The sequence below is a fragment of the Diorhabda sublineata genome, chromosome 4 (genome assembly GCF_026230105.1).
Source record: "Diorhabda sublineata isolate icDioSubl1.1 chromosome 4, icDioSubl1.1, whole genome shotgun sequence".
NCBI lineage: Eukaryota > Metazoa > Arthropoda > Insecta > Coleoptera > Chrysomelidae > Diorhabda > Diorhabda sublineata.
Window position 1 is genome coordinate 29,005,867 of NC_079477.1, and position 27,391 is coordinate 29,033,257.

Sequence of the window (27,391 nt, forward strand, 5' to 3'; positions counted from 1 at the left end):
CATATTTTAATAATGACTTTTTCCTTCTTTCTCAATGTTCAATTTTCGTTAATGTACCTTGATGTCCGTTGTCAAGTTCCTGGAAAGTCATACGCCTTTATCCTTTCCAGTGTCCCGTCTTTGCATTATATTTCATATGTATATTCACTAAATTTTCATGTTTTCTTTATCTTTAGCCTCTGTATCTCATTTCTCTTGTTTTGCTAGTACTACTACGTCATTTGCATATAGTTATGAATTTATTATCAGTTTTTTGTTAGTCGATTATCAGGTGGAATTATTCAGTTTTGTCTGTCCCCATGTGTTATCTCTAACTTTATTAGAACCTCTTCTGATTTAATATAAAAAATTTCTGTAACTTAACCGCATCATATCTGCTATTTGATAACTCCATTTAATCCCCTAGGTACTTCCTTTTCATCCAGTCACCTCTATATTTCTGCTTTTTATATTGTGTCGAATTCTCCTTTGAGATTAATAAATGTTAAAAACTTCGTTTCTCTTCTCCTAACTTTCTCTCAATTATATATATTGTATGCATATATACTATATGTATAAGTGTAAGTAATTACGAACGCAAAAATCGAATAGGTTAGGATTTAAATGACTATTAAGTTAACCTAATAGTATAAAAATCACGATTTTCCCATAAATAATGAGATTTTTCCAAAATTATTTTTTCATAATTTAGATATCTTTAGAATTCCATAAGTATCATTAGAGCTTAAAAGTAATTGGTAGGATCTCTCTTGATTTGCCTTAATCATAGTAGGCTGGGATTTCCAAGCTTGATGTTCAATGACTTTAAATTTACCATTTAGGGAACTAAAATTCATTATTCCACCACAAAATATCCAGTAGAAAGATGTCTGCTCAAATGGTTCTACTCTAAAGGCCACGACTGGAATTGGGAACATTTCGTACCTTTAAATTGGGCTTACTTAGAGTCGTAATTCAGTTCAATAACTATAAGATTAACTAAAGATGTTAGAGATAATTCATATTTCTTGAGAATTACCTTAAATGTATCTAAATACGGTATTTTTCATTATAAAACCTCAAATCTATCGACGTGATAAGCCAATATCGGATGACAATCATCATTCCATTTATAAATTTACTCTGGAAGTAACTATTGACTAAGAATAAACTATTTTAACTTGTAAACCAGGGCATCTACGTTCCGATTTGTGGTCCAGCCTTTAAAGTTGGATCCGATATCGGAACATGAATCTTAAACACTCCGAAGATCGAACTTTAGATTGGTGACACAGTTGGAGCTTAAGTGAAGGGTTTGATCAAATTCGTTCAAAGTGCCTTAGTCAGTGCTCAACCTCCCGACAAATTCGGTCTAGTTTTCACATTTTTCAGAGCTCGACCCATATGTTTAAACATAAATTATCACAGGCTGTAAGTTTCTAGTAAAAGATATATACATTTTCAAATGTACGTTTATTACAAGATTTTACTCACCGTAAATTCAAAAAATCAAGATTTCCCGAACAAAAATTTTCTCTTTCCTCAGAAAATTGTATATGGTCCTTAAACGTCAAAATAACAGCATATTTTATAATGTATAATAATAATTTGAGGAAATACCTTTACCTGCTCACTTTTGGTAGAACTTTTTACCATTATATTCATACACCAGAACTAAAATTTTTATTGTTGTTTTTCCTGAAGAAACACAATATTTTGCTCCGGTTCACCAAAAAAATCTTCATAAAACTACAGAAATAAGTTGTCAAACATGTCAAAATTTCAAACATCAAATTAGTATTTGTTGATTTTTTTACTAACGTCCTATGAATTATTTATCTAATTATTAAATAAGCAGAAAGAAATCACGAAAAACGTATTTAATATTTAAATAAGTTATTTCATACAAAGAATTAGAATTTGCTCTTGAATGTCAGCGAAAATTTCATAAATCAGTCTTGATAAAATTGAAATATTTCTCCAAACTAATCTCATCTATTAATTCATTCATATTTTTAATCATATTACTTATTAAATGATAGTGATAACTGATTGGTATTGTTTGGCTGCCATTTTGAAAATCGCCATGGTTAGTTCCTCTCTCACTCTTTTATATAATCTCTACCTTGATATATTTGCAAGTGTTGATCTCTGTTTTGACACTATCTGATTTCTGACAAAAGTATGTGTTCTGTTTTCTCGGTCACTTGGATTTTCATTTTACTGAAATTGTGTTCAGTATTTCTAATTTAGTAATTGTTGTGTATATCAGAAAATGTTATTTCAAATTTCATCATATTGCTTTATGGAGGATGAAAGTAAGGAGAACTTTCTCTGTATATCAAAAAGTGTCCGACAAAAGTTATTATGTTAGGAGGGCGCCACTGTAGTAATAATGCATGTTTTAAAAATAAAACTTACAGCCTAGAAGTCGGGTAATTATGAGTCGGGACGGTGACTTTGGCTAAATTCAGAAAGTTGATTTTAGTATGAATTTAAGATTATCTTGTAATTTTGCCTTAAGAAATTATTTTTTTTTCTTATGAGTCTTCACAATTCTTCTCCACAGTTACGATTCTACACTATTGAACTCCAATTCTATCTCTCTGATAGCTTCTTACACTGCATCCAACCATTTTTTCTTTGACCTCATTCTTCTTCTTCTATTTCGTTTTCCTTCTTCAATGACCCTTTTTGCAAATCTATTCTCCTATCCTTTTGGTACACCCCAACCGTTTCACTCTTTGAATTTCTATGAAACTTGTTACTGATGGTTATTTATACAGATTTTTCTGTTTTCGGTTAATTTTTCTTCTCCAAAGCCTTTCATGTGTTTTTATTGCACTGAAGATTTTCGTCAAAAATTTTCTTTTCTAAAAAACCAGTTTTGTATCTTTTGCTTTTGTTAAAACCCAACCAAACCAACTATTGACCTATTATTAATCAATATGTTCTTATTTTACCTCCTGTGATTTTACTAACTTACTTATTGGTCCCAGTGCTCTACTTCTTTTATTTATTTCACATGATGATCCCAGGTATTCGACTTCACAAAGACGGTCAGCTGTTTACCTGTAGCCTAGTGTTTCGAATGCTATGTCTACCGTATCTGTAGACAAATCAGTGGAGCCGTGTCGCTCGTTTGTATAGGGGATGTTTTCTTGTTATGCCGTAGAAATTATCGTCGTAAAAACACAGCAACGGATTGTTGGGAAATTTCACATGAAACTTGAAAAAACTGCGTCTGAAACTCATAATTTATTGAAACAAGTGTATGGCAATGTTTGTATGTCACGTTCTCATGTTGTTGAATAGTTTAAGCGTTTTTAAAATGGCCGAAAAGTTGTTGAGACACGTTTGGAACGCTCTTCCACTTCAAAAGCGGATAAAAATATCGAAAAGTTGGTAATCTTGTTCGATCTGACAGTTCGAACGGTCTCTCAAGAGATTGCTAGCTAAGTACAACATCCCTGTGTTAGATCACCCACATTATTCGTCGGATCTTGCAACGTGCGACTTCTAGCTCTTTTCTGTTAAATCTGCTTTGAAAGGAACAAGATTTGAGTCTGTTGCAGCTGCGAAAGAAAAAGCGGTCCTGCACTGTTTCAAACCATATAAGATTCGAATGTTATATTACATTATCGTGAATTATGATTTGCATATCGACATTTCATTACTTATATTGTATTTTCAAAAATAATATACTGCCAAATTCTAACTAGGGTCGTTAGTTTAAAATAGAAATTGTGTGTGTAGTGTGTAGTGAAAATATACAAAAATCACTATTCTCTCAATCTGTCCTCGTATTTATTAATTGAAATGAAAATGTATGGCCAATATCAACCTAACCAACCTAACCTTGTTGTTTATTATTTCTGTAGTTTCCTTACTACTTCCAAAGTTTGGCAACGTTGTTTAAATGCATCCTCGTATTCGTTCCGACGTTCATCACTTTGTATAGTGCAAAAATTTTAAGTGCCAAAACAATTATTTAAGTACGTAAAATCATTTTATTTCGAAATTATATTGTGTATGAGGTACGATGAAACGATTTTAATGATTTTACTAGGACATTATCAATTGTTCATATGAAATGCATTAAATCTCGTTAAAAATAGATTTATGCTTCTTCTCAGAACATCGCCGTTGGTCATATTTTAAATCTAGTTTCCAAAAAAAAAAACATTATCAGGATGTAATAAAACATACAGATGTTATTTACTATTTATTCAACATATTGGACATGGATATGATTACAAATTTTATAACCTAACAAACTGTACACAATGTTTTACAAAAATATAAATGAAAATGATAAAAATAAATTATGATTTTTGGTTCACAATATTCTGATATTAAATCTACAATTAGTGCATTCGACACAAAAGAAATTTTTATTATATAATATTCGGCGACTAATAATGCCCATGTTTCATTTAAATTCTTCAAAAAATAACATTGTAAACTTAAAATAATTAGTGAAAACTATTCATTGATATCGCTACAAATATAATTTTTATATCTTGATAAAATTTGTTTCTTTTGTTTACATTTGTACACCTACTATTGAAATGATCGAAAAATTCTTTGTTGTATAATAGGATACAGTATTATAAATAGAATTATTGTTTGTTGTTGTAAGTTTACCAATTCATTTATATATAAAAAGCTTACATGTAAGGCACAATTAAAATGCAATATTATGGCAGCATTAAGATCTTATTATTAATAAAAAAATCTATATAAAACGTAATATGTTCACTTTTTACCTAACTTTTGAATGTCAAAGTATGGTTATACTATTTTACAACATTTCGCAATAATCAATCTTCCAAAGTTCAAATTCTTTGTCAATTCTTACTGTTGCGACTCAAATTCATCTTAAATACAGATACAGGGGTGTTTCATATATAATGCCGGTTTTTCATATGTGAAAATGTCTACATCTCAATTTAAACATGTAACTTATTAAGACTACTTTCCATTTATATGAAGAGTACAATTGCTTTATTTTAATCGTTCTCTTTTTTTGCAGACGCAGTACGTTTTGTAATAAATAGTATGGAATGCAATAAATATTGAATTCGTGAAGAAATTATTTATATTTTGATAATAGTTGTCCACCTATTTGGAATATTAAGGTTACAATGTATCAGTAGAAAACCAAACTAGTACCAGTACCGAATATCGGACTCACTTTGAACTTCTAGAGATACCATACATCATTACGTTAGATCTATGAAAGTTGTCAAATGGTGTCACTTGTCCTGACGAAAGATGATTATTTTATTAGACGCATTTTTACTTACGATGAAAAATGTATTTATCTAAACAACCCTAACATGTAAAATCAGTAGCTAGACAAAGGACAATTACCAGAATCTATCGCAAAGAGAAATCAATTCGAGCGGAAAGTCTTCTTCTGTGTCTGGTGAAATTATGAAGGTTTATTGTATTTCGAAATCATTCCAGATTATCGAGATATCAGCCCGAGGTATATAGTGAACAGCTGATGCGAATTTATAAAGTTTTATCTGAGAAATATCCAGATCTATTTGACGGAAAGCGGGTCCTCTCACAACAAGACAATGCAAAACCACATACTGCGGATGTTACGCGGAATAAGATTAAAGCACTTGGTGGTATTGAGCTCCTACCATATTACTATTTATTCAGATCCATGGTGAAATTCTTGCGTAGGAGAAAATTTTAATCCAATGGAGATGTTGAACAATACACAGAGGCAATTTTTTGCAACTGAGCTTAAAGAATGGTTTTAACAAGATCTCTGAAATTATAGAAGACGATGGCTTATACTGCGAATATTGAGGCTTTTTTCTTGCATGTTTATTGAATAAATAAAGTCAACATTGAAAATTGATATTATTTATGAGAGACCCGCTACAGTATATCCCTAAGAAATATATTTCCCTTTTACAATTTTTTTAGAAAATTGACAACTTTGCCCTGCATACTTCATAAAGCTTAGTTTGTCTGGATTAAGGTTGGTAGAGGATAGGTTGCACGGTGACTTGTCCTAACTACCCGTGGCTGTTGAAAGTCGGCAGCCTAGAATATAAGAATCGCATGGTTTTCGTCGATTTGTTCGGCCATTTTTATGATTATCCCAATTACTTATTTAGTCTTATGAAAAGAAATTTATATATAATTAGTATAGTAAAAATATTTTACCGAAGTGACTATTTAAAATTAAGCAATCGATTTCTTTTGCCAACAAACATATTTGAAAATACAAGTGCTTTTCTATTTTTATTGAACTACTATAATGTCAAAAAATAGTTTTATAACAACACATAGTACTAATCTAGTGTTGCCAATTTTAATATTTTTTAGTTTATATTATCATCATCTCTATTATATCTCATAAAGAATAAAAAAATCAACCAAAAAAGCGGATACAACGCGTTAACCACAAATGGCACAAATCAAACATAAACACTGATTATCTCCGAATCTTTTGCAACAAGTGACGTCGTCTGTCACACCTACATTACTGGGCAACCTATTCTCTACCAACCAAGTGTTTGGATGACAATATATTAGGTTTACTCCAGAACATCAAAAAACCGTCCTTGGAACGGTGACGATTCTGCGCAATAGAGATTACGTGTTCCCACCGGGCAGTTACCGTTATACGAAGGATTCTGTTTTATGTTCCAGCTTAGATATCGTGAACCGTTTCCAGGACGTTTTTTTTTCGGATACTTGGTTGATAACAGGTCGTTCAACCTGGTAATCTGGACTGTTCATGGAATGGTTTTTGGAAGCATTTGAATGATAATTTCTGCGTATTCTCGGACCGGTTGGAATACGTAAACTCTACTGCGCAAAATCGTCACCGTACCAAGGACGGTTTTTTAATGGGTGGGAACAAACCAGAATCAAGCATGTAAGGAAATCGCGCAGAAAATATCATTTAAACGCTTCCAATAACCGTTCCGAGAAGAGGTTTTAACAAACCTTTGCTGAATTAAACTTTTGAATCTTATTAATTTTTCGATTTTAGTTAAATAAAAAGTGAACAACATATATATTTATATCCTGATTTATTTCAAAATCTACAAGTTGCATATAATAATTTCACTATGAAAGTATTAATTGCTATGTGGAATACGTGATTGGAAATATAATTTCTAATCGTTAAATATGAGACCAATGTAACTAAGAGAGTATCTGCGCGATTATTTATATCATAATCAGATTATAACGATTCAGTCAACACCTTTGTGAGTAAATGTTTTATGCAAGTTATAGATTTATTGAAAATTATCCATTATAGTTAATTGATGATTAAATTGCATAAGTACTTTTAAAATGAAATAAAAAATGGTATAAAATAGATATTTAACAAAAAAAACAAAGAAAAATAAATAAATACAAAATAATGAGAAATTACAATCCTCTGTAGCTCCTGAGGGCAAAGATTGTGCTTAAAAGATATAGGGCGGCATTAACAAGTCCAATAATCTGCAAAAAACATTGATTACTATTTTTTTCTTATTTTTATCACTAAAATTGTATGTAGTCAATAAAGTTTGTGCTAAAGTTTGATCATAATATAAAATAAATACTATTTTTTTTACTACTTACAGCGGCTGCAAAATAAGGTTCGTAATCTCCTCCGTAGTAGTTTTGTCTTTTATGATTTATCTCTGTAACTAGAGTTAAACTAGCGGCTAACACCAAGATAAAAGCGAAACCGTGGTACACCACTTCCTGCAACAATTTAAAAAACTGACATTATTAGCTAATATTTTCAATTGTTTTTCAATTTACAGTTATAAAATTTAGAATTACAGGTTATTAAAATTACGTTGTAAATAGAGTTTTCATATATTTGAAATTGATCTCACTTCTTTTATTCGAAAATAATTGTTAAACTGTGTGTTATTTGTTGGAAATAACTGAAAAACCATTCGTTCGAAGGACGGAGAGTAGAGGTATACCAGCGCCATTCCGGGAGGTTTTTGAACTGTTATTTATCACATACAGTTGGACACTATTTCAACTCCCATATGAAAAACTCCTCCTTCTATCTACCCTCCATAGTTCGAAGAAAAATTTACTTCTAAATATGATACGAAGCAGTTACTGTATTTCAAAATACGATAATTTCAATACTAAACATCTCATCTTAAGCTAGTCATTTATTGAATTTTGAAAATATTGCTCCGCTAGCATGTCTGTAACGGACAATAAATGTGTTTCTGATTTTTTTTTTTGATATTTGACGCAAGTATTTTCGCTATAAAATAATTTTTATATACTAAAGCGGTTATAGCCGTCCGCCATTGCAGCAGCCATCCTGGGCACCAATCTTTGCTTATTCCTTAAGAATATTTAGCAAGAACCATATATATTCCGAAGCGAAAAACTTGTAATTTTAAGTCGATGACTATACGCAAGAGGATAGCTTAGCACCACAAAAACAATTTTGGCCTGTCGAGCGGTCAAGGACAACGGTCGTGACGTATTCATCAGTGCAGAATCGGCAGCGTCTAGTGAGGTTACGTGCGATTTAACGCACATCAAAAAGTCCGAAAAGATGTAAGATATTCCAAGACGACTAGATAATTCACCAAGTAATGAAATTCAAATACCTAGGAATCGAGATTTCAGGATTTGGAGACGTAGAGAACGAAGTAAGAGAGCAAACAACTAAAACCTTAATAGCAACATGTTTGAACGAAACCATATGGCGAACATATCGGAATAGAAGCCAAAGCGGGAATATACGAGGCCACGGTAAGACCCATAATGACTTACACCGCAGAGACACGACCAGCAACCGTGAAAGCCAAAAGAATGATGGAAACAGCAGAGATGAAAGTGCTGCGCAGGATAGTTGGAAAAACCCTACTGGACAGGGAAAGAAGTGAGAACATCAGAAGATTGTGCAAAATAGATGACGTCAACGAATGGGTTCTATCAAGAAAGAAAGAATGTCATGAGCACATAAGTCATGTGGATAACAACAGACTGGTCAAAATAGCGCGCGATAAATCCCCATAGGGCCGGAGAAGTACCGGCCGACCCAGAAAAAGGTGAAGCGACAGCCTTGAAGCAGGATAGGAGGCGAGGATGTCGAAGATAGAATAGGCGACTACGCCTAATACACGGAAGAAGAAGTTTGATTTGTTAGGTATTTTGAGTATACTATTCCAAAGTCATATCTTTTTAAATGTTTTTCATGATATTTACAAAAGAATTATATTAACGAATATTTAAAACATTTCATTGATATTGATAATGTTTCAATACTACCATACATTTTAAATGAATGACGTTTGGCAGTGTACCGATGTGGCGTCAGCCCGTCAGTCGTCTTGGCTAAAAAATCGTGCTAACTGAGCTGTCCTCTTGTGCATAGTCATTGATACAAAGTGAATTATTATTATTTTAGGTTATTTCATCAGCCAAAGCACCACTATCTTAATATAACTAAAATTGTATACGACGTTGAACTCTTGAACTTTTTTATAATATCTGTAGCCAACTAATTTGTTAAACAATACATCAATAAAAATATCAAGCGAATGAAGTCATCATGAATGATATAGAAGTAAACAATTTCATTGACCAGTATACAGGCTTTTTATATTATCTGATACTTACTGCTAATATGCGTTATTTCACATTATGTATTTACTGTTTTTTTGTAAAGTATTGACAACTTATAGACAAGAAGAACAATGGAATGACTTCTTTTACAAATATGATAATATGAATAGTGTGTTCATGCCGTATATATCATGTAACTCTAGAAAAAAAGAACATCATATTACTCGACTTTGCGGCTTGCCTCTATAATTCCAACTTTTTGAGAGACACTAGCACATTTACCCATGATGTAAAGACTACAAGGTGTGGTATAGCGCACCAGCTGGGAAGCAGCTAATGAGAATTCGCTCCCAAAACGACGCGCCAATTTGAAACATTTGAATTGAATACATGATGTAAAGACTACGAGGTGTGCTATAGCGCACTAGCTGGGAAGCAGCCAATGAGAATTCGCTCCCAAAGAGATGAAAATGAGCCCTCGGGAAGAACACACCTTGTAGTCTTTACATCATGCATTTACCAATGGTGCATTCCACTTGGACTTGGTCCAGAGCGTTATCATCATATGCCTACGTGGAACGGATTAAGAAGCGATTTGAGCGTTGGAGTGAATAATAACAAATGCCGAAAAATAAAAAATAAAGCAAAAGCTTGAAGAGGTTATAATTTGTAAGTTATTGATTATTTTAGTGGAGTGTTTAACTAATTTACATTAAAGTAAAATCAACATGTCTTCTGTGGCGATAATAATATATTTGGTGCTACGTAAATTTTGGAAAACTCCGCTAATTCTTTTAACGCTCACTCTCGCCAGCAAGTAAATGTTAGGTGATCAACCGCTCATTTGAGACAATTTAGAGCTCCGCCTACAATTTGCTCTAATATGGCTTAAAAAAATATTCTTCTTGGTAAAAGAGGTTTTACGATTTTATTTGGTTATCTTAATGTTTAGTGGGTAGTTTCCAAAAAAATCAATGTCAGTTTTTATCTTAAGAATGTTTCTAACTGGGATTTCACTTTTTAACTTTTACATTGTGAGTTCTCGGTTATCGATCCTCGCTAAGAGGATATGTGTAATGCTCTAATTTCTCTACCTATAATTTGAAGAATGTTCTATGTAGGTATACCGTGTAAAAAAATGTTCGTCTTCATTAAAAGGAGATGTTGTTATGGGAAAGAAATATATTTATTTTGAGTGTTTGAGCAACAGCCTTCTTGAAACACTGATATTGACTCGTTCAAAAGAATGTAGTAGTTTTATTCATATATATTCAAATTATAATCCTATTATATCCTACAATGTTGTATAATTGTATAAGTTTTCTGATTATCAATCCTAAGCCCCCAATGTCTGGTATGATATTTCATAATACGAGGGTTGCTACTAAATTATGAGATAGACAATTGGATACTGCTTTATTGTTTTTCCAAATATTGTCTAGACAGATCAAAACACTTTTGCATGCGTTTGAACCAATTGAACCATTCCGATTGAGGTACCTCCAAAACATGTGATTTTAACGCAAAAATCAAGTTTAGAAAAATATTGAACTCGCAATTTATTATTTATCTGCGGGAATAAGAAGAAATCATTGGTGCCAAATAACGTACGACAGATGTTTTTCTTTGAACTGATGTGTGAGGACTTACATTGTGGAGAATGATTCATATTCTGCAATATTTGACGTGCGCTAACCATTTTATCGAATTTGGCTCGTCTTGAAAGTAGATTGTTGCTTAGTTTCGGAATCATATACATAAATCCATGATTCGTCACCTGTTACCATCTTATAGACGTCTTTTGAAGCACCGTGATTGAATTTTTTCGACATGTCTTTACACTAATCGGCACGAACGTTTTTTTGAGCGATTGTTCAACGCGAAAAAAACTTCAGAGAGTCAAATGTTGATGCAATATTGAATGTATGCGAGAAGAACTAATGCCCAAGTATGCCTAAATCAGTTTACGCAAGTACGACCACATTTGAATTTGGAAAACCAGCGAAGAGATGTTTCATCACCAAAAGTTGAAGCGAGATGATTGCACATTGTTGTTGATTTAAACCATTTTATATTATTTTGGGCATTATGGAACACAAAATTGTCCAAATTTCTTAAATGAAATATTATACTTACGTAAATTGTTTTTGAGATAATTGAAGCAGTCGAGATAGATATTAAACACGACGTCAATAATAAAAATGTTCCTACTAAGAATGTAACAGCCATAAGGAGAAAGAATATTTCTGGTGAGTATACCAAACGTATGTATTTGTTAACATAGTAACTCACTATGCCCACGGTGACTATTCCTAGAATCTGGAACAGAAAATAGATTGTTAAAGATTCATATTCTAAATAATATTCAGAAACTATGTTAGAAAGTTTCAATACTATTTAGGAACTATTAGGAGATTGCAATTATTATATATTAGGAAAAAAAGATATCAACTCAGTAGCTTTAAATGGAAATTTCTTGGCTACTTATATATCAATTTTTGTTACAGGAAAAAATTTTGACCATGAGAATGACATAAAACAGTTTTGCTCTAATTTTTTTTTCAAAAAGTTCGTGATATCTCATTCAATGTACTGATGTTAAAACGTTTCCCTTTTAGTACATTTTTTATTTTCTTGAAAAGTCAGAAGCCATATGGTGCTAAATCTGGTGAAAATGATGGATGTAAACAGACAGACAAAGTTTTAACTGCTAAAACTCTCGAATCAAAAACTACTTGTGGTACGACGCGTTTTTATTATAAAGAAGAAAGTCGTTGGTCCATTTATAAAGTCTACTTCCTCACACATCGTGTCACAAATTTCCCGACTTTTTAAAGACTATATGACAGTTGTAAAGAGTCTTTAAAGTTACTAAATTGTTGCTAAAGACAGATTTTAACATTTAGTGAGCTTCCTTGTTACTTATTTTAAATTGAAACCAAATTTAACGTTAATGTTTATACAGGATTCTTATCCAACGGCAACTACTTTTACCATAGCGGCTAATTAAACTGAAATGGGCTCAAACTTGACTTTCTAGATTCAGACCATCACTTTATGTTGGTAAGAGTGAAAGTACATTGGTCCATTTCTGAAATTGTTCTTTTCTTCTATCTTTCTATTTTTTTATGCTTTACAGACGAGAGTGTGAAAGGACACTAGATCTTTTTTTTGACTTATGCTAACTATTAAATATCTCCTTCTTTCTCTCTTAGTATTTCTACACTCATCTGTGGACCATTTATGTTTAATACTCCTAATTAATTCTTGGAATTATATATTTCTCAAAATATTTTTATCTTGATATGGTATTTTTTAGTATATCGATAGAAATGTTTTAAAAAATATGAACGTTTTCAGCTTCTTTAGCAACGTGCTGAAAGCATGTGATGGAATAATACGATTTTACGTTCTATTGCTTCAGTTTCTCTAAAAATACTCAACTAACTCGTAAGAAGGTTATGATATTTTTAATTTTTGTGGAGCGGTTTCATACTATTAACATATTCCTATATTATGTGTAGCTATAGGTTTTATCTTCATACATACGTCTGTTAATAAAATATCTAATTTAACAGTTGTATATAAACAGATAGGTTCACCCGATAAATCTTCATTGATTATATATTCTTTCGACGTATGATTCAAGGTAACTTGCTTATAAAATTGTTTCGTTGTAAGTAGGTCAATGTAACCAATGTTCATCAACGTGAAAATAGCTCATTACATAAAACGAGTTGTAGGTGTGCCGTCGTATTATACGTTCACCAATATTATTATTCAAAAATTATAATTATTAATTGTGCTATCGTTGTGGGATGAATATTTTGTAGCATCTTTTATGTTTTGTTGTATTTTTTATTATCCTATATTATTCCTATGAGGTCTGGCAATTCCGTGACGAGACTGATGCTGTTAAAGTTATTCGGTGACACCATGATGTCCTTTGAAATAATTCCTTTCTGCTGTAGCAATTTTTTCAGGCGCTGTTGTTGAATGTCTTCAATAAAAAGACGGTCCTGAACTTTCAGCATCATTTGGCCACTTTCAAAAACATCATTTCATTAGATACATTACCTACAAGCTTATATTTAGGTAGTACCAGTGTCGCTAATTGTTTTTTGACGTAAAAAATAATGTTATATATTTTTTTCTCTATATTTACTTAATAATGGAAACAGTTTCCTACACATGAGGATCAGCACTAAACTTTCAAAATATTGTTGAATCAGATTAACACACTTTTGCATGCGTTTGAACCAATTGAACCATTCCGATTGAGGTACCTCCAAAACATGTGATTTTAACGCAAAAATCAAGTTTAGAAAAATATTGATCTCGCAATTTATTTTTTATCTGCAGAAAGTGATGTGTGAGAGCTCGCGATGTCTTGGTGGAGAATGTTTCATATTCTGCGATTGGTTTTTCTGATTTTTTGCAAATATGTCCAACTTCAGCTTTCTGCTATAACATTTTTTCCAGGCGCTGTTGCTGAATTCTGACTGGTTGTCTGAATGTCTTCAATAAAATGACGGTCCTGAGCTTCCAGCATCATAATGTCACTTTCAAAAGCATTAAAATATCATTCTATGAGATGAATCACCTAGATTCTTATATTTACGTAGTACCAGTTTCTTTAGTTGTTTTTTCGCGTAAAAAATAATGGAGACATAGGAGACATCAGAAAAAGTTGGTGGGAAGCAACGACGATAATTTAATATATATTAATTTAATGTCAAAATCAGCTGATTTTAATCCCTGTGCCGATAAAGTTTCATTAGGAAGCATTGTGTAAAATTATGTGTAGTAAAATGAGATAGCAATAACAGAGACAAAATTAGTTTCTATCGTCTACTTGCAGTTCTTAATTACAAAAATAAAAAAAAACTTACATTGATTTTCAGGTTTCAGAAGAAAAAAAATGGTTTTTAATGAATGTGAATTAATCTTTATATTTGCCTTTTGCGGTTTGTATCAATCGCAACTTTCGGACTCTCTGCCTCTAAATTCACAACTATTCATCTTTGAGTCTAAAAACTCTGCTTTATACATAAAAATAACTCAACAAATTCAAAACACGAAAAAATGATTAAAAAGCTCTATCGAAAATAAGAAAAATTGCATTGACGTATGTTTACACTACAAGGAATTTCTTAGGCTATATTATGAAATAGCCAAATGTAATCCAGCAATAATTTTTTCCGGCCTAGGAAGTCACTATTCTTCTATTTTAAATGGAAATTAATTATTTCAATCATTTTATATTTGTAAATTTTAAGAAAATTATATGTAAACGCATTATGTACAATGTGTTAGGATTACAAAATGTGTGAAACTAATTTATTATTAATATTAACAAATAAATAATAGCTCATGAATCTAAAAAAACTACGTTAATAGCAAAGAAACTAGACGTTTTTTTGCTATTAATAATATTAATATTTTTTTCAAAACTTCAAATTGTTGCGAAGTACCATTTAATGAAAATGTGATGCAAAACAGGAGCAAGATATCAAATCAGATATCAAATATCTCGTTTAATTAAAAAAAAAACTCCGACTGAGTGCTATAAATTATTGCTAAAGGCCTATTGGGACAATTCTCTATCTCGGGCGCGTGTTTTTAATGGTGTAAGTGCTTTAGTGAGAGCACTGAAGATTACCAGCGCCCAGGTCTCCCTGTGACTGCTTCAACAGTAACCAAAATCAACCAAAGTGTGCGTGCAGATCGTCGAATGAACATCTCGATGATTGCTGGGGTTGTAAACGCCGATAAAGAAACGCTTAGAAAAATTTTACACGAGGAATTACACATTATGACGCCTGACCAAAATTATTTGGCCAATAAGCGCACTCCAATACTCGAACACCCGCCCTACTCACCAGATTTGGCACCGTGCGACTTTTTTTTGTTTCCGAAGATAAAATCTGCTTTAAAAGGGATCCGATTTGAGTCGATGGGAGCGGTAAAGAAAAAAACTCCCAAAGGCGCTCACCAAAGAAGACTTCGATCAATGGAAAACACGTGTGGAAACGTGTGTGACGAGGAGAGGGAGGTATATTGAAGGGGAGCATTCGAATGTAGAATAATTTTTATAATAAAACTCTATTTCGTAAGGAGTCTCGTTATTTAATCGCCAGACCGCGTATTTAGCTCAATAGTTGAATTAAGTTAATTCATTCAATATTAATTTTTTAAAACTTTTAATTGGGCTAATTGTTGCGCTTTAATTAGAATTATTATAAAATTATCGTGTAAAGCACACCACAATACAATAATTTTTAATTATCACTCTGCGCTTACTTCAATTTTTAGTTTGGTTTACTATTGAATCGTTTTTTTTTATATTTTTAAACTTCTATTTATTCTTATTCAAAGTCTGTAACTTATCCAAGAAATAGGAAAATTGTGCACCTGTTACCTTTGTCTGATAAGATAGTTCAAGCCCCTGAACACGTTCCTTGGTATGCTATTCTATTCTTTCATGTAATTGTTTACTGTAAACAACTGCCTTTTCGCAGAACTTTTTTCCACATTTTGTTTTTGGAAAAGTTTTCTTATATAAGTGACTTCAGGTGACCGAAACTTCACCCCTTTTGGGTTACAGGGTAGTTTTAAAATATACACAGTGTATACGAAAACACCAGCAAATCATTAAAAATAATTAGAAAGATAGCTTGGCAGCGACAGATAAATATTTACTACACAAAGCGCCAGGTGGGTGGAAATACATGACGCAATAAATGTTTTCTTCCAAAATTTAAAACTTTAAAATTCTAAATTCGAAAATGTAGTAACAGTCACGTATGGAACACGTGGATATTTGGTCTCACACACATGTTTATGCAAGTTTAAATTTATAGACATTTCAAATGGATTTTATGATTGGAGTGTATCGTCAATATTTACAAAAATAGTATTCCATTCTAAACATTTTGGCAATATTAGGGGAGCGCGCAATATTTCAACGAATATTTTTTTGAATTGAAGCTTTACTCCTCCCTTTATATAACTGTTAAGTTAAGGTCCACACTTAAATTGTTTGTTCTTATATATAGGAGTGCACAATAATAAGGAAGAGTAAACTTATATTCAGAACACCATGTGGAGTGAATAGTTGATGAAAATATTTACATAGCCGCAGTATTTCCTTTTCCTTTCAGAATATTACTTTCATCGATTCATTGCGACATTAAATTACAGACCTTAAGACCTCTAACTAAGTGGCAACAGAAGCAACACGACAATATTTGCAGCCAATGTATTAAACATAGGAGGGTGCTTAGTGGGTGACAGGTACGACGTGTTGGTGCGTTTCGAGTATATTTCGATTTTTTCAAATCATTTTGTAATTTAACGCTGTTGTTGTTCGCAAAGTACAGCTTCTGCCGATGGTGTCGCCAGCGCCAATCCTCGGTCCGCGCCAGTGGCAGTGTTTCCCCAATGAGATTAGTTTTTGAAAGTTCTAGGTACTGGGTACTGGTGCAGTGTTTCGTACAGATGGTGGAATTCACTATACAGAGGCCTTTCCATTGAATAATGTTTTTTTAACTTATTTTCTTTTAAAATAAGCATAGGTAAGCACGAAACTATCTAGAAGCGTTAGCTTCCATCTTTTCTCTTTGGAGATCATAGTGAGAGCGATTTCAAGAATTAACGATGGCCTTTAACTCATGTCACCCGCAAGGCGAGTCCACGGAGTCCAATTTACAACATTCAGGCTCACCAAGCGTTCCGCATAAAAGAACCTCTATGAGGTTTCAGCATCAATTGAAATTAATGTTATTGCTTTGCATTCATTATTCTTCTACCTAACAATCCAATATATTGTCAATTTGATTAAGGTATGGAGAACATGATGGATAATCAATTGCATTTCAGTCAACGTCCTTTAGAAGGGTATTTCGGTTAGAGGGTGAGAGGTTAAATTATCGTAAATAATCCATACGCATTCAAAGCACAACTAAATGTATTTGCATCCACAAAAATTATTGCAAACTAGACGTGAAATTAAATCACTCTCTATGTCTTTCCGACGATCTAGTTTTTCTCCTTCTTCCATCAAGTGAATGAATACAAAATCGATTTTCATCTGTGAACAGACGTCGTATAGTCGGGAGTTCATTCTGAGGTCACTGAAGAATCGGAACTTTTTTCGTTTTGGTGCAACTTCTCTTTTCTTCTAATGGTTCTATCATGTTCTTCGAACCTCTTCTAGGAGGTTAGCTATCTGTGGAGCTATTCAGTCTCTATTTATTAAAGATTTCAACTCAATATACCGTCGCAGATGTTTGCGACCTTTACCTTTCTTTCTTATTAAGCTTTCCGGTTTTCATCAACAATCCAACCACATACCTAATAAAGTTTGCTGAAATGGAAAAATTTAAATTCTGTATCTTCTCGTATATTTACCGGTGTGCATAACATTTCTATATTCGATAAACGTATTTGGCCTTTGAACAAAAACTTTGACTCTGTGTTAATTGTTTTAAAATTAATAATGGAATTTCCATTTAGTTATAATTAGAACAAACATACCAGTTCGGCTAATTTTAGTAATCCTGGCCATGATTTCAAATATCCTGAATTGATGATAATAGCTGACGTAGTTGTTGTTGTAGTTGTCCTAGTTACCGTTACTGTGTGGGACATTGCGACTTTTTCTTATCTGAAAAACAGAACAAAAGGATGTCAAATTCCTAAATTACTTGTTAACTTCAAGAAGCACCAAAATTTGATCTTTGTTATGTAGTTGATAATTTCTGTAACGTTAGAATTCAAATGGAATTTTTACTATGTAATAGAATATTATATGTGGTCGGTTAGTATATACATGACGGTCATTGAAGCATGTGACAAACAGGAAAATTCCCTGAAGACATCAGTTAACCGGGAGAAATGAGAAGTAGATAGTTGGTTGTTGTAAAGCTTCTCCATACATCGCATCTATAATCTTGATTAAAGTTTTTAAAGCTGTGTTGAGATCATTTGTGAAGGTAGCTTTGGCCTGGTAATCTGCTGTTTCGTTTCCATTATGAGAAGGAAGCCAGAGAAGATAGTTAAGTAGATGTCATGCATGTTTTGGACTAGTGGGTGGTCAGTGAAAATAGTTTTAATAAGCTGAATGGAGAAAAGAGAATCTGTACATGTGGCAATATGTTTCTTGGGGCAGTAGATGTAACAAAAATTCGCCTGTTTAACTAATACGTCAAAGGTGATAGGAAGAAACCCGTTGGTTTTTGATTTAAAGTTATTACACAACCGAAACTAGTGTTAGTTTTGAAAACATCAGTATTGAGGAAGAATTTGTTTTAATAGAATTTATAGAAATGCTTTCATCACAAGTATTATTGAAGATGAGAATAGGGAGGTTAGTTAGTGTAGTAAAGAGCGAGTGAACAGTTTTAGTGAAGATGAGAAGAATCGAGAAGTTATTGTTGTCTTAAGGTGAGGGGTGGCTAATTAGCTTCAGCATAAATGTTGGTAGCAGAGCCACAGGGCAAGATATCAAGGAAATATTATAAACAGAATTTGATATGCAGCTTTAGATTTGAGAATATATCCGTAACCAATCTTATAACTAGGTTACTCATGATTTTCACTGAATTAAACAAGAAATAAAAGTCGTTTTCGATGACAATAAGTACCTTGGATGACATCCAAGGTAAATTATTTACAGTTGCTAGCGTTCCTAATACGCGATCGAACAAAAACGCCACTAGAGAAAATTAATAAATTTCTTAAAGAAAAACCAGATTATCCATTTCTTCTGACCATAGTAAGTCGCCAAAAACGATTATCATATAATTAATCTTGGGCGCAATGGGAGTTGCCGAACGAATGAGTTACATTCCATGAAAATTGTAGATTCAAAAAATTACAACGAAGCTCTATAGTCAATATACCTGCCATCAAAACAAAGATATTTAGATCATTTTCCATGTCAAGTGGATTTTGTAGAAAATGTCTTTCAATGCGACCACCTCACGGAACATCAAACTCTTCATTTATCAGAAAGATACTATACAAAATGGTTAAATAAGCTGTTATGGGAAAACAAATTGGAGTGTTATTAAAACTGGTTAGGTCCTGTTAAGTTAGGTAGTGACATCAAAGCTGTGATAAAACTAGGAGTGTGGAAATAAACCGCAGTTGTCGAAGGTTGTATCAACGACAATATGAATACGAAGTTAGAATGAGAAAGTAGAGTAATTAACAAAAATAACTGTACCATACAAAGTTTTAAGAATATTAGTACAACTACTACAAGTACTACTTTTAGTTGACGGGTAACCCCTCTTAATAACTGCAGTAATATTTTCATATAAAGTATAATATTCGTGAGTAATGGCCAATACTGATTAATTGAATAATATACTATTAATCGTACGATAAATTATAGCTGTCGTCTAACTCCCGGCCGCCATTTTGTAATACTACGCAAAATGCTTAGTTCAGTACGGTTGTGCCCTAAGGGCAACATGTGCTATTTTGAGAAATAAAGTACTTAAAACTATAGTTTATTATGAAAAGCTTTCTACTATAATAGTCACTGCTTTAGGGAAATTCATCAATCAGAATCCGAAAGGTGAGGACCTGGAACTGATATTGTACAGTGATGGCTGTACTTACACAAACAAGAATGTCATATAATTCAACGCCTTGATCAATTTTAGTGTGATGTCCGAGGTAACTATTATACAAACATTCTTAGAGACAGGATGCATACAAATTGACTGTGAAACATTCACTCTGTTATAGAAAGAGGATTGAGACCCAAAAAAATTAATGTACAAGCAGACTATGCATATGTGGCTGAAGATGCTTATAAAAAAATCCATAAGAAGTCGATAATCATTATCATCATTGATTAATATAATATCAGTGATTAATACAAGAGTTCTGAGATATACATTTCATGGAAAGATTGTTTATAAATTGAGATAAGCTAATACCGATTGGGAAGAGCTCCTAATCAGGATGAAAAAAATATATGCCGTTCCTTGACATATCATTCCTTATATAGATTTGGCAAGACTGACAATAAAGAAAGAAAGAAATACTTGCAATTACAGGCATTAGAAGATACGACGGGAAAGTATTGTCACAATTTTTACGACGATTTACCTCATTTTTAAAACTCGACTTTACATTCATTATATGGGAGCGTTCCTATTCTATATATTGTATAAGAACTCATGTATGTAAATAACATTTTACCAAAGTTTGAGACTGAGTTTGTGCCATTGTTCGTTTGGCGTGAGTAGAAACTTGAAGTTGATTCTTAAGCTACACGGTACCTAAGAATTATCAAAGTTCTCTGTTTTTAATTTCTTAAGATAATTAATAAAAATGATAAAGAAGTTTAAAACTAAAGGTTGTGCTTGAATAAACAATAATACTAAGAATTATGTTGAAAATTTTAGTTGTATGCAAAATGATGAATAAAAAGAATAAAAAGTCCTAACTCCACCCGCACCCAAATAAGTTTGGATCCTGCATCAAACAAAAGTTCGTAAGTCCAGTTTATTAATAATATAATTTGCAGCTTTAGAAAGAAATGGTAAAATTGAATTCCTTGATTCAATTGCTCTCAAATAATTCCCAGGCATAGTAAAAATAAATAGTTTCTCCTTGCTCCTGTAAAGTTGGCCTAAAAAAGGTTAAGCATTCTGATAATTAAGCCGAAGATATCTGTATTTTTAACAATAAACACTACATAAAAGCGTATCTAACCTTTTGAATATCCTCCAAAGGTTTTGTGATCGAAGAAATGATTATACCGATATATAGAAGAATTTTTACCTTCTTCACAGATGGTCTGCGATCCATCGCTAGTTATTTTGAATTACAAAATACTCAAAAATAAATTTCAAAAGCTTTTTATATTCTGAGTAGATGTTTTATCGCGTTTTGTCGTCATTTGACGGTAGCCCTCAAAACAATGTTTTAAATGGTAGTTGCGAATATATAATAACAACATCTAATAATATCAAATTTTCGGTTTAAAAGCATATATCTTCTTAATATAAATAAGTAGTATAAACACATATGCTAAAATTATTTGTGACCTTAATAACAAGGATTAGTTGAAAATTCGTTATGTATTATTTCGAATCTGTATTCCAGTTTACAAATTCAAGTAATATTGATCTAAAAATAATTTTAAATCGTATCGATTTTTATCCAAACTAAATTAAATTGTAAAAACAAAGTTACGTCAGTTCGAAATATCCAAGCTTTGACTTGAGAATAAGTCTGCTTAGTTTAACGGTCAATACTTACATTAGCGTAGCTTCAATATAAAAAAACTCAGTTATTTTACTTAACGACAATATTCCTTTCCATAAAATTTATATCAGAGTTTGATAGTTCCATTCAAACTATATAACCATATTTTGTTGCGAGAGAGCAGTGGCGTAACTAACTACAGGATAGCACAAGTCGACAAAATGGGAAAGAACCCCGTGTCAGAGTAGAATCCCAAGTCCCAACATTACACATTTAGAGAAAAAATAGTTTTGTCTTTACTTTATTCAAGTTTCCTACTTAGTTGTATACACAAGTAGCAAAATGTATTAAAATATCAATCCATTTGTAAAATAATGATAATGACAGAACTAAAAACACCTCCAAACACTTATATTTGCTCGGCATGTCTTGGGTTGACTCGCCGCGATACAGACGTCACTTGCACTCGCCCATAAGCTCATTTAATCCGTTCCCTACCTTTTCTATTTCCATGATTACGAAATATGTAGAATGTTTGGTAGCTACTTCCATGATTACCACTTGGTAGTTACTTCTATTGAGTATTGCAAAATCACTTTGGAAAGATAAAGAAACAAGATGCAGTAAACATGTAGCACCCGAGGAAAAATGTAAACAATAAAAGAATTAAACGTAGAAACGGATACAGATCAAATGAAGAATACTATCAAGAAACTCGATACAGACCTATCTCATTCAGCGGTTAAAAAGATAAAACGACACATTCATTTCCTCTTTTAGCGAACTAAATTGATAACATAGGTTTTATCGTCCAATTAAACAGTAATTTTATACCTCAAAAGGAAGTATTGGAACTAGTATCAGATGGATAACAGTATCCATACCATATATATGTTTACATAAAGCATATTAATTATTTACTTTTTGAATCTAAAATAAATTATGTAGAAATGCACAATAATAAGTTCATACAAAGTGTAACATTATATTTTAGTCAAAACTAGGGCAATTTTATACTTTCGCGGCTCTAGAAAATCGAAAAATCATCCGATTTCGATGATTTTTTTAAATCTTCGATTTTACGGCAGATTCATGGAAAAAATATGGGAAATATCTCACCTGGATATGGGTTTTATGACTTTAAATATGATCATAAACGCATTTCTTGTGACACAAGACACAAAAATTGAGAAATATTTGTTTATTCATTTTTTTAATTGTAAAAACATGATAAATCAACATTTTTGTATAATTTTTTTTTCAATTTGTTCGTAGATTATGAATGAAAGGAAATATAGCAACATTTGATTATTTGGAAAAAAGTTATCAACAATTATACGTGAGTAAATGCATAAACATTTAAAGCCCTGAAACCAATATAAGGTTCCTTTTTTTTTCATTCCCATAATTTGTTTCCTGAATCTGTCGCAAACAACGCAGATTAAAAAAAATTCATCAAAATCAGATGATTTTTCGATTTTTTAGAGCCAAAAAACGAGGGAACCGCAAAAGTATAAAATTCCCAAAACTAGAAAATAATGTTTCTTTAATATCGATTTTTTATCTAAATGGATTCAAGACAAGAAAGTTTTGAACAACCTTGACATTTTTAATGCATAAATTCTTTTATTCGAAATTTATTAATTTCCATCGAAATTTAAAAAAAAAACGACTTACATAAAACTCCTCCTCACAATAATTTTAACACTTTTAAACGTATCAGTAGCACAAAAATAAAACCTGACTCACGACTGCGATAAACCACTTGGATCAATAAGATTTATTTTTATACTTTATTTGCTTTTCGCGTAATATTTTGAGATCTTTATCAATTTAAGTAAGACATTTACAACATAAAAGTTATCTAATGATACTTTTTTATAATGATTCAACTCACCTGTTATTATTGGAACACGATGTTTTGTTTATTAACCAACTTACCGGCCAAGAGCGCGAGTTAACTGCACCGCGGCGGCGTATTCTGCAATCGTAATCGTTCACTCGAAAGCGAGACGTCGGCTGTGTTTAAATTATTACATTTGATTCAAGGCGGGACGATTATGTCATTCGGAACGAATCCAGTTTCCGAAGGAAACACAGGTAGGTGGTCATATGGTGGGCATAAATAAGACATTAATTTCTCTCGCCATTCAATCAGAAATTTATTTCGTCTACTACTATTCAATCATATTTTAAACATTCAACTATTTTTGAACAAGTAGTAGTGTCTTAGTATCCAAAAATCGGATAAGATTATGTACGAACCCAATATTAAGCTTCTGTACTAGTCTGCATCAACTGATTGACCGAATGAGTACAATTCATTATTGTTATTAAGGGGAATAATGTCCATTTAATAATTTTGACGTTTTAAAATCAAATTACGACCAAAATATTGTAAAGTTTGTGTTGAAAAGATAAATTCAGATGGTGAGGATGAATTAGCATGTACACCATAAGTTCTACGCTCAAAAAATCTGAAAAACCAATAAAAAGGTATATAAAAAATGTTTAAGATTCGTGTAGCAGTTAGTCATTATTTATAGAAACTGTACTTTTAGCATATTTTAGCAAACTTTGCACTAAATATAAATCATTGTTTCTATGTACTTTCTACTCCATGCTAAAAAGGGCACTCAACATAAATACACAAGACGACACTTCCATAGCCACCAGGAATATTCAACCACCGATGGTAATACGACGACTTCGGGTAACTGAGCCGAATCGGCAACTTGTGTACAATGTGGAAGATTTGCATCAACGCAGAAAAGATTCCTCCAAAAGATTCTTCCAAAAAAAAAAAGATTGAGGTATAAAATGATAAAGTAAACATCGCGTGAGAAAAAATTACCAATGCCAAATACTTGGCGATAATCCAGGATCAAGGAATGATATTCATGCATCAATGGACGAAGACAAAAGGACGACTAGCAGGAGTCATCGGAAAACGATTCAAGCTGAAACTGATGACTTAGCTCCACCTAAGAAGGTCAAGCTCATCAAAATATCAGCCTGAAGCGAGCAGTAAACGTATTTTGGTACATTGGAACCCAGCTGATCTACCGAGAATTGAACCAAAAGGAGATAGAATATATCGAGGTCGAAACCACCAAAAGAAGATTTCAAGAGCTGATGACTCACCCTAACCTTCACGAAACCTATGCATGTAAGAAGGAGAGCCTATCAGAAGATATGTGGGAGGTGGATGGAAGTTATATTGTTGAACGGCATTTTACTTGTGGTAAGTCTGTTATTACAATAGTAAAAAAATGAAGAAGCAGAGTTTAAACGAGACTAGAAAGCAGTAGTGGATAATTGTCTATGGAAAGTGCGCGAAATAGGTTGGTAGGTACATTGAGTATTTGAAAAGTTGAGCATGAGAAAGCTGTGTGCAAAATAGAAGTCGCGTTTGCTCATACTCATGCATCAGTTTTTTATAGTTACAAAACGGAATATTTACATCGTTACATAATCATGAATGGATCATGAGTCCATAACTAAACCAAACCCAAGACTAAACAACATTCACTAATTATATTGTCTGGTGCGCGTTTCTATGATCAATTTTTTGTTCAGAAACTAAAGCAAGTTTACGCAAAACGAGTGGTGTTAGTCTAGTAACAATGTGTTCAGAAATTCCAACTTATCAAAAGAAGAATTACCTGGCAGGGAGAACCGACTCTGAAGAAAGCGAAGATCTGCAGTCAAATTCATAACGTCGATGTTTGTTAAATAATTTAAGCGAGAAAATACTGCGATAGTAAATAATAATGAACTAAAGTTTGATTTGCTACTTTCATGCACTGCATTTTCCAGGTTAAGCACACTCGGCTTATTTGCTCTAACCGAATTTGAACTAGTACTACTTCCGTCTCCTGTGTTTCAACGTTTCTAAAACTAAGGTTTTATCTCATAAAAATACCTACATTGCAGCCTTTTTTATTAAATAACACCACCATTGACTTACTTATCCACAGTATAGCTATTATGCCCTTATCGAGTCGCAATTCCGATATGCCCTTCACTTCTGGGGTACGTGTGGTGCGACTTAATTTGAGTGAATCTTCAAACTACGAGCGGTTAGATATTTACTATTTAAAAAATTCAAAATATTGACTCGTCCTTTCTTATTTCTCTTTGAATTGGTTTACCGAATTCGTAAGTACGGTTCTCCAGTTTTTGAAAGATTATTGCACAGTTATCCACATAGGAAAGCGGAGCACGACCTTTATCTACCTACTCCACGTTCAAAATTAGTTAAAGGCTCAATATTTTACAATGAAAAAAATACACAATCATTTGCCAATTGAAATCAAATCTTAATTTCTTTTTCCGAATTTCTCATTAATTGAAGGCATATTTACTGGAAAGTGCCTTCTACTCTATAAAAGACTTTGGTAGAAAATGTACCATATCATGATATAATGATGGTTCCATAACCATAAGAGGAGAGGTGATAGTAGGATATGATCGAAGAACCACATACTTTCCCTTTTTTCTAGAATATAAATAAAGGTTACAGTTTGGGAATTAGAAAAAAAATCGCCATGGTTTTTGCTTTCTTGGAAGCAAGTTTATTCCGTGAATTTCGTGAAGATACTCTTCTGGTATCATTACCAATGGTATTAATGTATTTTTAAATAAACGCATGTAATGCTCAATCAATGTTAGGAAGATTTCCCATTTCTATGTTATGTTGATGTGATGTTCATATTTTAATCTAAGCAAACGCAGACCAACACGATTTATAGTTTTACCGACTTTTAATTACTTCAGAACGAATCACGTGAAGTAACATAACTTAATACAAGATGACAGCACATAATGTCACAAGCAGGGCCACCAACCACTCAAAACGAAAAATTGCAGTTTCCACAGAGGGCCACTGCGAAAATAACCGTAGAGTCGAAATTCTTCAACAGTTTTCTATAGAAATATACGAAAGAAAACAATAATCAAAATAAATAAAATATTGCAAAGAAATAAGTATATTATTAAACTATAGTATTTTTTGTCATTTTGTTTTGCTTGGGTTCTCTAGAGATAAAATCTTCGTATAGGATTATTATGATTCATATTTGACCTCAATTTTTTAACTTCTCTTGGATACTATCTTCATTTTATGTACACACATAATTAGTTCAAGTCAATACCAGCATACGCACATTAATGAATAATTAAAAGATTTAACTTTTTGAAAACGAAAATGGAAAGTTATTTAAAAATCGGTAAACTACAATGCGGGCTTTGTGTAATAGAAAAAATACAATAAGAAAAAGCACCATAAAATAAAAACGAACTGAAATTGGAAACTAAATATAACAATTAGGAGAAGCAGTGACGTCAAAAATATAACCTCAAAATGTAAAACATTTCCTTATGCATTGAGTACTTATGGGTTAGCTGATTCTCGTTAGTAAATCCACAGTTTTAACTTCATGATGGATTTTTCTATTTAAATAATCCAAATTATTGAATTATTTTGATTCCCTTAGATGTTTTGAGTCTATTTTTTTAATTTTCACGGTCCTATATCCTCGTCGCTATGCCCAATCTTCTATATAATATGAAATAAAGTTTTCAAGGAAAATTGAGA

General features: G+C 32.3%; 1 protein-coding gene across 1 annotated transcript; it reads right to left on the reverse strand.

Annotated features, from left to right (window-relative positions):
• Window positions 1-4,191: 4,191 nt before the first annotated feature.
• Window positions 4,192-23,833, reverse strand: LOC130443190 (CKLF-like MARVEL transmembrane domain-containing protein 8). Its single transcript, XM_056777703.1, has 5 exons — window positions 23,690-23,833; window positions 18,100-18,229; window positions 11,698-11,880; window positions 7,591-7,716; window positions 4,192-7,467 (listed from the first exon to the last, which is right to left on the reverse strand). The coding sequence occupies exons 2-5, from the start codon at window positions 18,211-18,213 to the stop codon at window positions 7,393-7,395; spliced, it is 498 nt and encodes a 165-aa protein (XP_056633681.1). The 5' UTR covers window positions 18,214-18,229; window positions 23,690-23,833; the 3' UTR covers window positions 4,192-7,392.
• Between the last annotated feature and the right edge of the window lie 3,558 nt (window positions 23,834-27,391).